At 47.0% G+C, this 11,893-nt stretch overlaps 1 protein-coding gene across 6 annotated transcripts in view; it reads left to right on the top strand.

The window, feature by feature from the left end:
* CDK5RAP2 (CDK5 regulatory subunit associated protein 2) overlaps positions 1–11,893 on the top strand; it is a 157,200-nt gene that overhangs the window by 72,080 nt on the left and 73,227 nt on the right. For all 6 annotated transcript variants that reach the window (XM_023755935.1, XM_014457880.2, XM_023755934.1 and 3 more), the window contains exons 14-15: positions 4,239–4,382; positions 10,550–10,647. In XM_023755935.1, coding sequence (XP_023611703.1) covers positions 4,239–4,382; positions 10,550–10,647 — 242 coding nt within the window. The remainder of the gene's footprint in view (positions 1–4,238; positions 4,383–10,549; positions 10,648–11,893) is intronic.

The following is an 11,893-nucleotide window of genomic DNA, read 5'->3' as shown; positions in this document are numbered from 1 at the left end:
CCCTACCTCACGGGGGCCATTTCAACCTCACCGGGGTCGTCCCTACCTCACGGGGGTCGTTTCAACCTGACCGGGGTCGTCCCTACCTCACGGGGGCCGTTTCAACCTGACCGGGGTCGTCCCTACCTCACGGGGGCCGTTTCAACCTGTCTGGGGTCATCCCTACCTCACGGGGGCCGTTTCAACCTCACCGGGGCTGTCCCTACCTCACGGGGGTCGTTTCAACCTCACAGGGGCCGTCCCGACCTCACCGGGGCCGTTTCAGCCTCACCGGGGTTGTCCCTACCACACTGGGGCCGTTTCAACCTCACCGGGGTTGTCCCTACCTCACCGGGGCCGTTTCAACCTCACCGGGGCCGTCCCTACCTCACCGGGGCCGTTTCAACCTCACCAGGGCCATCCCGACCTCACCGGGGCTGTATCGTTCTCACCGGGCTGTCCCGACCTCACCGGGGCCATCCCAGCCTTACCGGGGAAACAGGAAGTTTGGCCTTCTGTCCCCTGCCGGCGGCTCCCACCAGACAAAATCTCCAGGCATTCCTGGTGGCTGAACATCCAGCACTCCTGCCCTCCACCAAGTGCACAGACTGCCTGTCTGCTGTCCCCCAGCGCCCCACGAGAGACTGGAACCAGTGGGCATGTTTGTGCGCTTGCTGGTACAGCGGTTCCACAGTGCCGGCCCAGTCAGGCCCAGCCCCGGCCTGCCCTGGACCCGACTCCGCCCCCCGATTGCGTCCCTCCCAGATGCAAGGAGCTGAAATCTGCAGCCTGCTGGGATGGGCTCTGTACTTGGTGCCTCTGCACATCCTACTCAGTCTCAATGCGCTTCTTTCTATGCGAGGAGTTGAAATCTGCAGTTTGTTGGGTTGGGCTCTGTACTTGGTGTCTCTGCATATCCTACTCAGTCTCAATGTTCTTTCTCTCCTTCCAGTTGTAGAGCTTCCACTGGGCCAACTTTCCCATGGTTCTGTATGATAGGTGTTTGTCTGATATTTGGTAGTTTCGATGTTGTTGTGTGAGGTAGCACGCACAGGTCTCTTCCTTAGCCGCCATCCTGGTTCTCCTGGGTCTGCTTCTTGAGTGTGTCTCCCATGGCTGCGAGCAGTTGAAGTCTGCAATTTGTTGGGATAGGCTGCAAAAGCGCAGGTGGGTCTTTTTGTGCACCTGGCACAGCTTGGATGGGGATGTAAATTGATTAGGGCTGGATCTCAGGGAGTTGCCATGGCTGAGCAAATAGCACTGGCTGAGTCTCCGCGGCCCCTTGAATCTCTGCCAGGGCTTTGTGTCCCCCAGTGCCGGCGAGCAGCTGTGCGACAGAGTCTCCCTCGCTTTCTGATGGCTGCAGGGCCGTGCTGCCTCTCCCCGTAGGTCTGGTGCCTCATGATCCCGCCCGAACCAGCTCAGTGGATTTGAAAGTTTGCAAAAGCAAAGGCGTTTCTACTTGTGAGTCTGGCACAGCCCAGATGGGAATGTAAATTGCGTAGGGCGGGGTCACAGGGAGTCGCCGGGGGCGGAGACTCAGCGGCCCCTTGCCTATCCAGGGCACCAGGACTTTGCGTCCCCCAGTGCCGGCGAGCAGCCGAGCGCCAGAGCCTCCCTCGCTTTCTGACCGCTGGAAGGCCGTGCCCGTCTCTCGCCTTGGGGCCTGGGGCCTCAGAGACCCGCCCGAACCCAGCTCAGTGGATTTGAGAGTTTGTAAAAGCACAGTCATTCCCTCTTGTGCCTCTGGCACAGCCCGGATGATAGGGCGGGGTCTAAGGGAGTTGCCAGTGCGGAGGAAATAGCGATGGTGGCGTCTCCGCGCCCCTCGCCTCCCCGGGACACCAGGACTTCTTGTCCCTCAGTGCCGGCGAGCAGCCGCGCGTCAGAGCTTCCCTCGCTCTCCGACCACTGCAAGGCCGTGGCCGCCTCTCCCTGTGGGATCTGGGGCCTCAGAGACCCGCCCCGAGCAAGCCCAGAGGATTCGAGGGTTCGTAACCGCTTCCGATTGAAAAAAAACCGCGAATCCATTTGCAGCCCGCCTGGCGTGTGACTGCGTACCTCTGGTTTTGGTGCCTCCGTAGCTCCCACTCAGTCTCACTGCGCTTCTTTCTTTTCCTCCAGTTGTAGATCTCCCACTGGGCCAACTTCCCCATGGTTCTGAGTGGTGGTTGTTTACCTCATAGTTGATAGTTTCAATGATGCTGTGAGAGAGCAGCACGCACAGGACCACTCCCTACGCCGCCATCTTGGTTCTCAATTATGTTCAATTTGTAACAATGAAATTGGGGGTCACCACAACATGAAGAACTGTATTAAAGGGTCGCGGCATTAGGAAGGTTGAGAACCACTGTTTTAGAGTTTAGAGGTAAATTAACATTAAGTATATGGTTTAGTTTTATGAACTAAGTAGACAAACAGAACAAAGCAGTTTTTACTGATTCCAAGAAAAGTAAAGAACTGAAAAGGAAAGGAAATGTAATCATGGAACTCAGTATGTATGGCTGAGCCATGAACAGTATTTGCATGGCCATAGTAATGTAAATGCAGAATATTGATTTACTAAAATTGTGACATAAATATTAGGAAAAGTGTGTGGGGGGGCTGATGATATAAGAGCTAAATTTTAAGACTTCTGCGATAGGAGCCAATAGATAAAATTTCACCGTAAGAAGTCAAGAAATGTGGGAATAGGAGCTAATATAGAAATGTGGAAGTAAATAACACAAAATAGCTATAGATTTGCAAGTTGTTTTTTTCTGGGATTGGGACTAAGAGCTGAGAAGTGGAGAGGTGGAGGTGACTGTTTTCTATTTAAGCTTTACAGTACTATTAATATCTATATATATAAAAGCCTAAGTGACCATTATGACAGGTTGACCCCTTGACCGGTTGACGGGTCGCTATGATGTGCACTGACCACCAGGGGGCAGATGCTCAATTCAAGAGCTGCCTCCTGGTGGTCAGTGCGCTCCCACAGCAAGAGTGCCGCTCAGCCAGAAGCCCGGCTCACCGCTGGCAGCTGTGGTGGCAGGAGCCTCTCATGCCTCAGGGGCAGCACTACGGTGCGGCGTGGCAGCAGGCACAGTAGGGCTGGGATGAGCAGAAGAAGCACGGTGCCTGGCCCCTGCTCAGGCTCCTCCTGGGCCGCCACCGCTGCTTCGGCACTGCTACATCCCTTGGGGATGGGGCCGAAACCGGCAGTCTGACATCCCCTGAGGGGTCCCGGATTGCGAGAGGGTGCAGGCCAGGCTGAGGGACCCCACCCGTGCATGAATCCGTGCACCCGCCCTCTAGTATATGTATAATTGGACTTTAAAATAATAAAGATAAACATGTAACACAAGCACAACAATATGATGACAATTCTAGAAATTTAGTGTTGGCTATTTGATTCCTAGTTTTTCCTGTTACAGGTCAATGGGTTTTTACAGAAATTTGTCTCTGCTGCTTTTTGGTATGTGTTCACCTAATTTTTCTGACAAGCTTGACATGATGAATTAATTCTGATAGGCTAAGGAATAAGATGTGGTTCTTGCCCTGAATTTCTGACAGAGTGCAGAAACCTAGTTCAGGGGTTACCAGGTGTTAAGTAGGTAGTCTAGATTCTATGCTTGAACTTGGGCACAAGACCAGAGAAATGGTCTCCAGTTCTGCCGTGTTGTTGCTTGTCACCTCTTCTGCAGGGGTCGGGCCGGGGAAACTGCATTGTGCATCAGCATGAAGGAGCTTTACATGTGTGACCAGACCCCAGAGCAGTGTCTGCAGTCTTGCCTTTTTCTTCCTGGAAGTCAAATCTCCACACAGATATGGGTGGTTCAAGTTTTATCAAATTATTAATATTTCAAGAGACACTGCCCTTCGGTGGTTGTGATATACAATCTCCCTAATCACTGCAGTAACCCCATGGGATGGGAAACAGACCCGGAGGTCACACTGGTCAGGGGGACTCAGGATTGGAACCCAGCCCCATGAGACCAGAGCCTGGGCTTTGCTCTCCGCACCTGCTGGGAGGCTGTCTCAGTGGTGCCAGAAGGAAGGTTTGTAATGACCACCACCATGCTGGCATCCGCTCTTCCAGCTGTAATAACACACAAATGGGGTGCATTACAGTTCTGTAATTGCCAGTATTTGGGGATGATGGAAGTTCCTTAGAAGACATTGTGAAGAAAAATAGTATCTTTCCTTAAAGAGCAGGGGATAATCTCTTAATGTATTTTTTGATGAAAACTTCCTTATGATTTGTTTTGTTTCTTTAGAAATTCAGTGGCAAAGATTCAGAAGCAGTTCAGCAAAATCGTTATTTAATGACTGCGGAGGATCTCAAGTTCAGGAGTGAAGACTTAATAACAGAAAAGTGCTCCTCTCAACAGTCACCAGGCAGCAGAAGCATCTTCTCGGAGGTGAGCGTGCCTGAAGCGGGACGTTCACATGCGAATTCATATTCTTTTCTGACACATGTTTGGTAATTCCTTTGATCTAGGAAGCCTCAGATGCCTTTTTGCTGATAGTTGAGCTTACAACAGGTAAGAGGAGGGGCCGTGAGTCTGTGTAACTTACAGATTAGCATTCCGCAGCCGAGCATTAGTGTTTGCACTGCACAGGAAACAGAAATTGCGGCTCGTTAAAACATGAACCTCATGTTTGCTCTGGAGGGTTCACCTCTCAAGTACTAGGTAATCGCAAGTGTTAAGAACATTTTCCTGTTCAAACGCACATGAAAAAGGGCACAGCAGCCCTTCCTTATCTGGTCCAAGTTATCTTCCAGTCCCATTTTCTTTCATTCCTTATCATCACTAACAACAGCCAACTTCTTGCAGGTTCCTAAAGACGCCATCTTTGCACGCGTTGTTCCATCTCCTGGAATGCCTTTTTCTTCCTTGTTCACCCGGTGACTCCTGAACATCTCTAATGGCCCTCTAGTGTCACCTTCTCTGTGGCCCCTTCCCTGAACCCACTTAATAGTGATGTCTCTCTTCCTCTCTGGTGCACAGCACTGTGCACGCCCACCCATCCTAGCACTTAGTTCTTGTGTTGACATTACAGAATCCACCTTTCTGCTTTCCCCTCACTCGAGCCCCTGTGCACCATGGCAGGCACCTCAGAGGTAGAGAACTGACACTCGTGTTGAGCTCCAACATCTAGTCCAGTGGTTGGCCCAGTGCTTGTTGAGTGAATGAATGACTCTGTTGCTTTGTGAGAGATGCGTAGATATTGTTCTGACCCCAGCTTGAATGAAATGCAACTTGGCAGCCAGATATGGGAAAGGAAAGGAGTTCAAGTTTTGAAAGCTGACTTTAATTAAGTTCATGCATTTAGGACAGACTCTTACACAAATTAGTTCTCTGATGAATGGCTCTGATCATGATGTGTGGTTTTGCAAAGGGTGATTCTCAAAATAATTAACTGGTGCAGCACGGGCCCAGCTATGGGAATAGACTCAGGCAGTAGGGCTGGAGCAGGGTCCTGGAGGCCTGCTTGTGTGCCAGGGACCAACACTATAGTTACTGGGTCTTGGAGAGGTTCCTAGGAGTCTACAGGGAGGGCCCAGGACAGCTGGGCTAGTTGGGGTGGATGGATCAGGGGCTATTTTACAATGGCTGTAGAAGTACTTCAGTATTTTAGCATCAGTACTAGCCATTGCACTGAAGGAGCTTTACATGTGTGCAGCATCAGTTCGGTCCAGAGGGCATCATTGGCTGAACAGTGGGAGCTCTTTCTTAACTTTGACCATTTATGGGTTTGCATTTTTCTGTGTCTTTGGAATAAGAGTGTCAGCATAGATTAGTGAGGAGCTAGAGCCAGGCCAGAAGTCTGCAGGCCTGGATTCCTCTCTTGGCTATGTCACTTCGTTGGGTAAATCCGATAACTAAACCTCACAGGATTGACATTTTGTAATTCTAACCTACGTATAGTTATTTTATTTTGACCAAATTTAGTTGGGTATTAGGATACACTCTAACCTGTCTAAGGTACAGTCTATTTTGAAACAAGATAGCACCCCATCAGGTGTTCTAGATGGACACATTTAGTTAAATTTTGGTATTTTGCATCATGTTTTAGTCATGTAAAAAGTATGTAAATGTTGAATAACATGTTCATGAATCTAGTGAACAGTCTGAATTGGATAATCTGCACCTCTCTGTGTTTAGATTTTTTGGGTCTGGGTGGTGTTTGTACTTTCATATAACCACAAGTGTAAAGTCATTTCATGGGCATTTCCCTTATATTTAGAACCTGATGTTTAAATTATTGTGCAAAATGCCTAAATATTTTAGCAAAGGTTTTAATTCTATTCTGCAAGACTAATTGCAAATTATGAATAAGGATTTATAACAGGGGTCCTCAAACTTTTTAAACAGGGGGCCAGTTCACTGTCCCTCAGACCATTGGAGGGCCGGACTATAGTTTAAAAAAAAACTATGAACAAATTCCTATGCATACTGCACATATCTTATTTTTAAGTAAAAAAAAAACAAAAACGGGAACAAATACAATATTTGTATTTGCATGTGGCCCGCGGGCCGTAGTTTGAGGACCCCTGATTTATAAGTTATCATTTAGGAATTGTAAATTTCAAGGTGTCAGTTTAAGAAATCCCAACTGTTAGAGGCTATAGTCCCTCCCCCCGCCCCCCCACTCCCAAAGGTATACTTTTCAGATTGCAGTTCTTTATTTGTAGAAAATGTGGATTTCTTCTGCTATGCCCTTGGCCATTTTGTGTTAATTTAGGCTTTATCCTCTTCCCATTTCTACAAAGAACTTGAGGCTGTAATGATGTCCCCATCTACTCTGGGCAGTCTCTTTCCCTTCTAATTATTGTGTGATCCTGAGAATCAATGCGGATGCTCAGGGAATTGAAGAACAGAGAGTAAAACCACTGACCATATTAAACTTGCAGCAGCCAGAGCTTTTTAGATCCTGGCTGTTGACATGTTTGGAACATCGCTGCTGAAGTTCCTGAGTATTAAGTATCTTTATTGCAGGGCTGTGTCATAGCTACAAGAGAGACACCACCCATCTACCAGGCCACTAAATTGCCCTCATTATCAAGAAGTGAGCCATTAAGTCCTCTTGTTACTATCTCTTCAGATTGTGGTCAACACATTGCATGTGTTTCCTTCATGTCATTAAGGAAGCTGGGGCAGGGTAGAAAATACCCGGCTTTGGTGTTGGAATGTCAGTTCTGCTACTTATTAGCTCTGGGACTTGGGTCAGGTCTTTTAATCTCTCTGGAACTCACCTTCCTAATCTGTAAAATGGAGAATTCCATGCTAATTTCCCGAGAGGATTAGAAATAATGTAGTGTATTAGTTAAGGTTCTTTTGGTTGCCAGCAACATAATATACAGCATTGAGTAGTTTGAGCAAATTAGCAGTGAACCGGAGTGTTTACTGGTAGCATAAGGAGGGTGTTGCAGATGCCAGGGGAGAGTCCAGCAGCCATGCCTGGGGAGAGTGAACCTGTACCAGGCCCATGGACAGCAGAAGCTTCATCCTAGGGCTCTGTCTTTTTATTTATTTATTTTGTTTTGTTTTTGTTAATCCTCACCTGAGGATATTTTTTTCCATTGATTTTTTAGAGAGAGTGGAAGGAAGGGAGGGGAGGAAGGGAGAGAGAGAGAGAGAGAGAGACATCAATGTGAGAGAGTCATATCAGTTGGTTGCCTCCTGCACGCCCACACACCCACCTGCGACTGGGAATCTAACTCTCGACCCTCCAGTCTGTAGGCTGATGCTCTAACTAGTGAGCAACACTGGCCAGGGTTAGGACTCTGTCTTTGACATGAGTCACACCCAGCAACTCCCAGACTGATGGTGTTTCAGTTCACATTTCTGAATCTCTGGAGAGAATCATACTAGTTTTGTGAGGACCCAGGGTCTGGCTCGCAGAGGAGAGAGGGGTCTTCCCTCTCTCGTCCCTGTGTTTTAGGGACAGTTCTCAGATGGGCCAAGGGGATGGTGGTGAGCTGTCTGGGTGGTATTCTTGGGCTGCAGAGAACAAACTGCAGAGTCAGACACAGTAGATGCGTGGTGATCGTGTCTCCTGTGGGATGAGTGGCCTCCTGTCTGGGTTGTTTCTTGTTTGGAGGGACAGCATGGAGGTTGCTCCTGCTCAGAGGTGCCTCTCCTTACTGCCCTCCTGGCACCCCTCTGCCTCTATGCCAAGGAGACCCATTGGTTTGTCAGCTCTTTCTAATGGGGCATGATTCAACACAAGGGAATAGGTGATTGATGAAATGGCTCAAATGGCTCCAAAGAGTTCATTTATTTAACAAGGGTGAACATTTTGCTTCTAGGAAGATGTTGACTCACTCCGACTCCATTATGCAAAATATCCACAAGACTCTGTGCTCCTAAGATTCATGTGGGTCCCTGTGTTGCCTCTTAGTTATTTAGTCATCAGGTCTGCACGTATTGTGGCAGCGTTTGATCTGTGCCAGGCACTGTGCTGCCCACAGGAGCCCTCAGACCCATAAACAGGTGGCTAGGCATCTTTGGCAGGAATATCACAGGTGCGGTGCTGTGTTCTCATTGTGTCCTGTCCGATGGCACATGATTTCAATTTGTCCCATTACTGGCCACGCTGACTTTGATAACTTTTTGAAGATGGTGCCTGCCAGGTGTCTCAGCTATAGTTATTTTCATTTGTAATTAAGAAGTATTTTTGTGTGTGTGTGTGTGGGGGGGTTCTGAATTTATGTAAAAACCTTGATCTTCAAACTTTCACCCACTAGTTTCCTTTTATGTTTCTTGGCTGAATTATTAATTCCCACGATGGTTGGCAAATGGTGAGTTTTCTAATTCCATCATTCCTTCTACATTTGTTAGTTGTTGTTCTACTTTAAAGAAAAGCGCACTCTTCTTCCCATTTATTCATTTATTCATATCAATATGGACTCAAGAATTCATATTTTATTCAGTAGGTTATAATGTTACTACTGTTATTTATTTTGATGCTCAAATTATTCCAGAGTTGGCCTTTTCTTAAAAAATTTTTTTTTTATTGATTTCTTTTTAACTTTAAGAGAACATTTTTTTGATAAATCACAGAGGTAGAAGAAGTAATTCCTAGAAGAAATGGCCTTAGGAAAAAGTTATGGAGGTAAAGGAAGGGCCCTTGGCACTTAGGGGCGAGGAAGATAATGGTAACATGCCGGGGCAGGGAGTGAGAGGGGGAAGGAGGGAGAAGAGGAAGGGGAAGGCAAAGGAAAAGGAAAAGGCACAGGCATGCTCCCGGGAGGAGGAGTGCCTGATTTTTTTTTTTTTGTTTGTTTGTTTTTTTAGAGAGAGAGAGAGGAAGGGAGAGGGAAAGAGAGATAGAAATGTTGAAGCATTGTTTGGCTGCCTCCTGCATGCCATCCATAGGGATCAAGCTCACAACCCAGCATGTGCCCTGACCAGGAATTGAACTGGCAATGTTTCAGTGCACGGGATGACACCCAACCAACTGAGCCATACAGGCCATGGCCAGACGTGGCCTTTTCAGACTGGCTCCTTTGTCCTTCTGGAAACACACTGCATCATTATTTAAGCAATTCCATCTTTCCTGGTATTACAGAATTGTATTGTCCTTGATTTTCTTGCCCCAATACTGGCATTGACCATTTCTCTCGGGATCCCTTATAGTGCACATTTAACTTTATCTGCTCTATAACTCCACAAGGTGGTGGTTATTGTCTACCATTTACAGATGGAATACCAAGGCTTCAGTAAATAACCTCCTAGGTCCCAGAACTGGTAAGAGGCAGAGACAAAATTTGAACCTTAAAAATAAATTCATAGTGCCCTGGCTGGGTAACTCAGTTGGTTAGAGTGTCGTCTCGATACGAAAAGGTTGTGGGTTCGATCCTGGTCAGAGCACATACAAGAATCAACCAATGAATACATAAATAAATGGAACAATGAATCGATGTTTCTCCCTCTCTCTCTCCCCCACTTCCTCTCTCTAAAAAAAAATCAATAAAATAAAAATTCACATTTGTGAAGGCTAATTCATAAAATTACATCCCCAGTGCATACATGAGGAAACTAAAGCTCATAGGGGTTTGTTAACTAGTTACCTGGGTTACGTAGCTGCTAGGTGCAGAGCTCCAGTCAGGTATCTGTACTGGTAGCATCACTCTGTTCGGATGCACGACTCACTTGACCTCTTCTACTTGAATGTAAGTCCCTTATTCCTAATACTTGTCAGGTTTGGGTTTAGAAATTTTTTTTTGAACAAGAGCAGTGTGGAAAGGCATTCTCTATAGTGTTGTGAAAATAATAACCAGAAGCTCTGAGGGATGGCTATTTGATGATGGGCAAATAGGGTAACTATGATGGTTCTCTGTGATAGCTATTTAGTGTTGGGAACAGCTCCACTTTATTCAGAGGGAAGTGATGGCCGGTCATTCCCCACTCCTCCTGCAGGTGGTGCTCACTGACCGTGGCCTGATCCAGAGCCCGGCACTAGGGATCACCTTTGTTTGGATTTAGAAACCAGAAGCACCCACCTAGGTTTGCATAATGTAAGGATGTGCTTTTTTAAAGTTCTTCTCTTAATGTCAGATACCCATTGTCATTTCCAGGAAAAGCAACAATTAGACTATGAAGAGCTGATTCAGGTCTTAAAGAAAGAGCAGGACATCTATGCCCACCTGGTAAAATCTCTGCAGGACTCAGACAGGTAAGGGTTTCTGTTTGGACATCACACATATGTGAGTGTGAGCACTTATTTGAATAAGTGCTGGTTGTTTCTGAGGCAGCAAAGTTTGCCTAGGAAGCTCAAAGTGCTTGAATGGTGACTGCCTTGTTTAAGCCAGATACACCTATTTTCTAGCAAGAATTGTCTGACTCTTGACAATAAATTTAGGATTTTCACTCAGATTTTTATAATACATTATTATAGATTTAGAAGGTGCTTCTATGTATTATCTCCAGTGATCCTCACAGAAGTTCTGTGAGGTAAGTAATACTGTTATTCCTGTTTTCCATAAAGCATTTTTCATGAGCGGTTAAGCGACTTGTCCAAAGTCACATGGATGATGAGTGACAGAACCCCACAACTCACTCAAGTGACTTGTGTCTTTACAGAATTGCTGGGATGATTTGGTGCCTGGGAGTGTGGCGAGGAGAGTTGATTACAGGCTAGAGGTCTTGTCGTAGCCCTAGCTCTGTGTCCACAGACAAGTGGCCTGCCCTGGGCCGCTGTTTGCCCATCTGTAAATACAGGGGTGGCCTCAGTGATTTCTCATAGTAAGAAATCATCTCTCTATGCACCAAGATAGTAACAGGTGAAAGGGATGATGTCTGGGGTTCATTTCAAAACAGCACAGAAGCAGAGGAAATGGACAGAGATACTGTGGAACAAGATTGCCATGGCTTCCTGGTTGGGGCTGGGGTGGGACTAGATGGGGCAAGGAGTGGAAGTCAGTTCTCGGAGGTGGTCAGGGTATTGTCCAGGCGTCTACAGTTTGGAACAACCAGAGCTCAGACCTCCCTGGCTCCCGAGCCTCTGCCCTTCCCGAGACATCTCTTGAGAACTCAGACAGTTTTCGCTTCCCTGGGACTTAGCTTTCTCACGCTTGGCTCTATTGGGATTTGAGGCTGGGTAATTTTTTGTTAGGAGGGGCTGTGCATTGTCTCATTTAACAACAGCTCTGACTTTCTCCACCACATGCCGGTAGCTCCCTTCCACGCCCCAGTTGTGACAACTGTCAGTGTTGCAGATATTGCCACTTGTTCCCTGGGTGCCAGGATTGTTTCCAGATGGGAATCACTGATGTAACTCATGAGAATCAGACATTTGGCTTACAAATGTTATCTTTTTGGGGAAGTTTTCAGGATATGTGGAAGGAAGGAAATAATGTGTTGAGTATTTAGTATGTGTTGGGCACTATGCTGTGTTCTTTCCCATATAACACCTCATTTAA

Source organism: Myotis lucifugus, unplaced genomic scaffold (genome assembly GCF_000147115.1).
Source record: "Myotis lucifugus unplaced genomic scaffold, Myoluc2.0 scaffold_87, whole genome shotgun sequence".
In the NCBI taxonomy this organism is placed as follows: domain Eukaryota; kingdom Metazoa; phylum Chordata; class Mammalia; order Chiroptera; family Vespertilionidae; genus Myotis; species Myotis lucifugus.
Note: the sequence above shows the minus strand (reverse complement) of the source record. Positions and strands in the feature narration are given on the sequence as shown.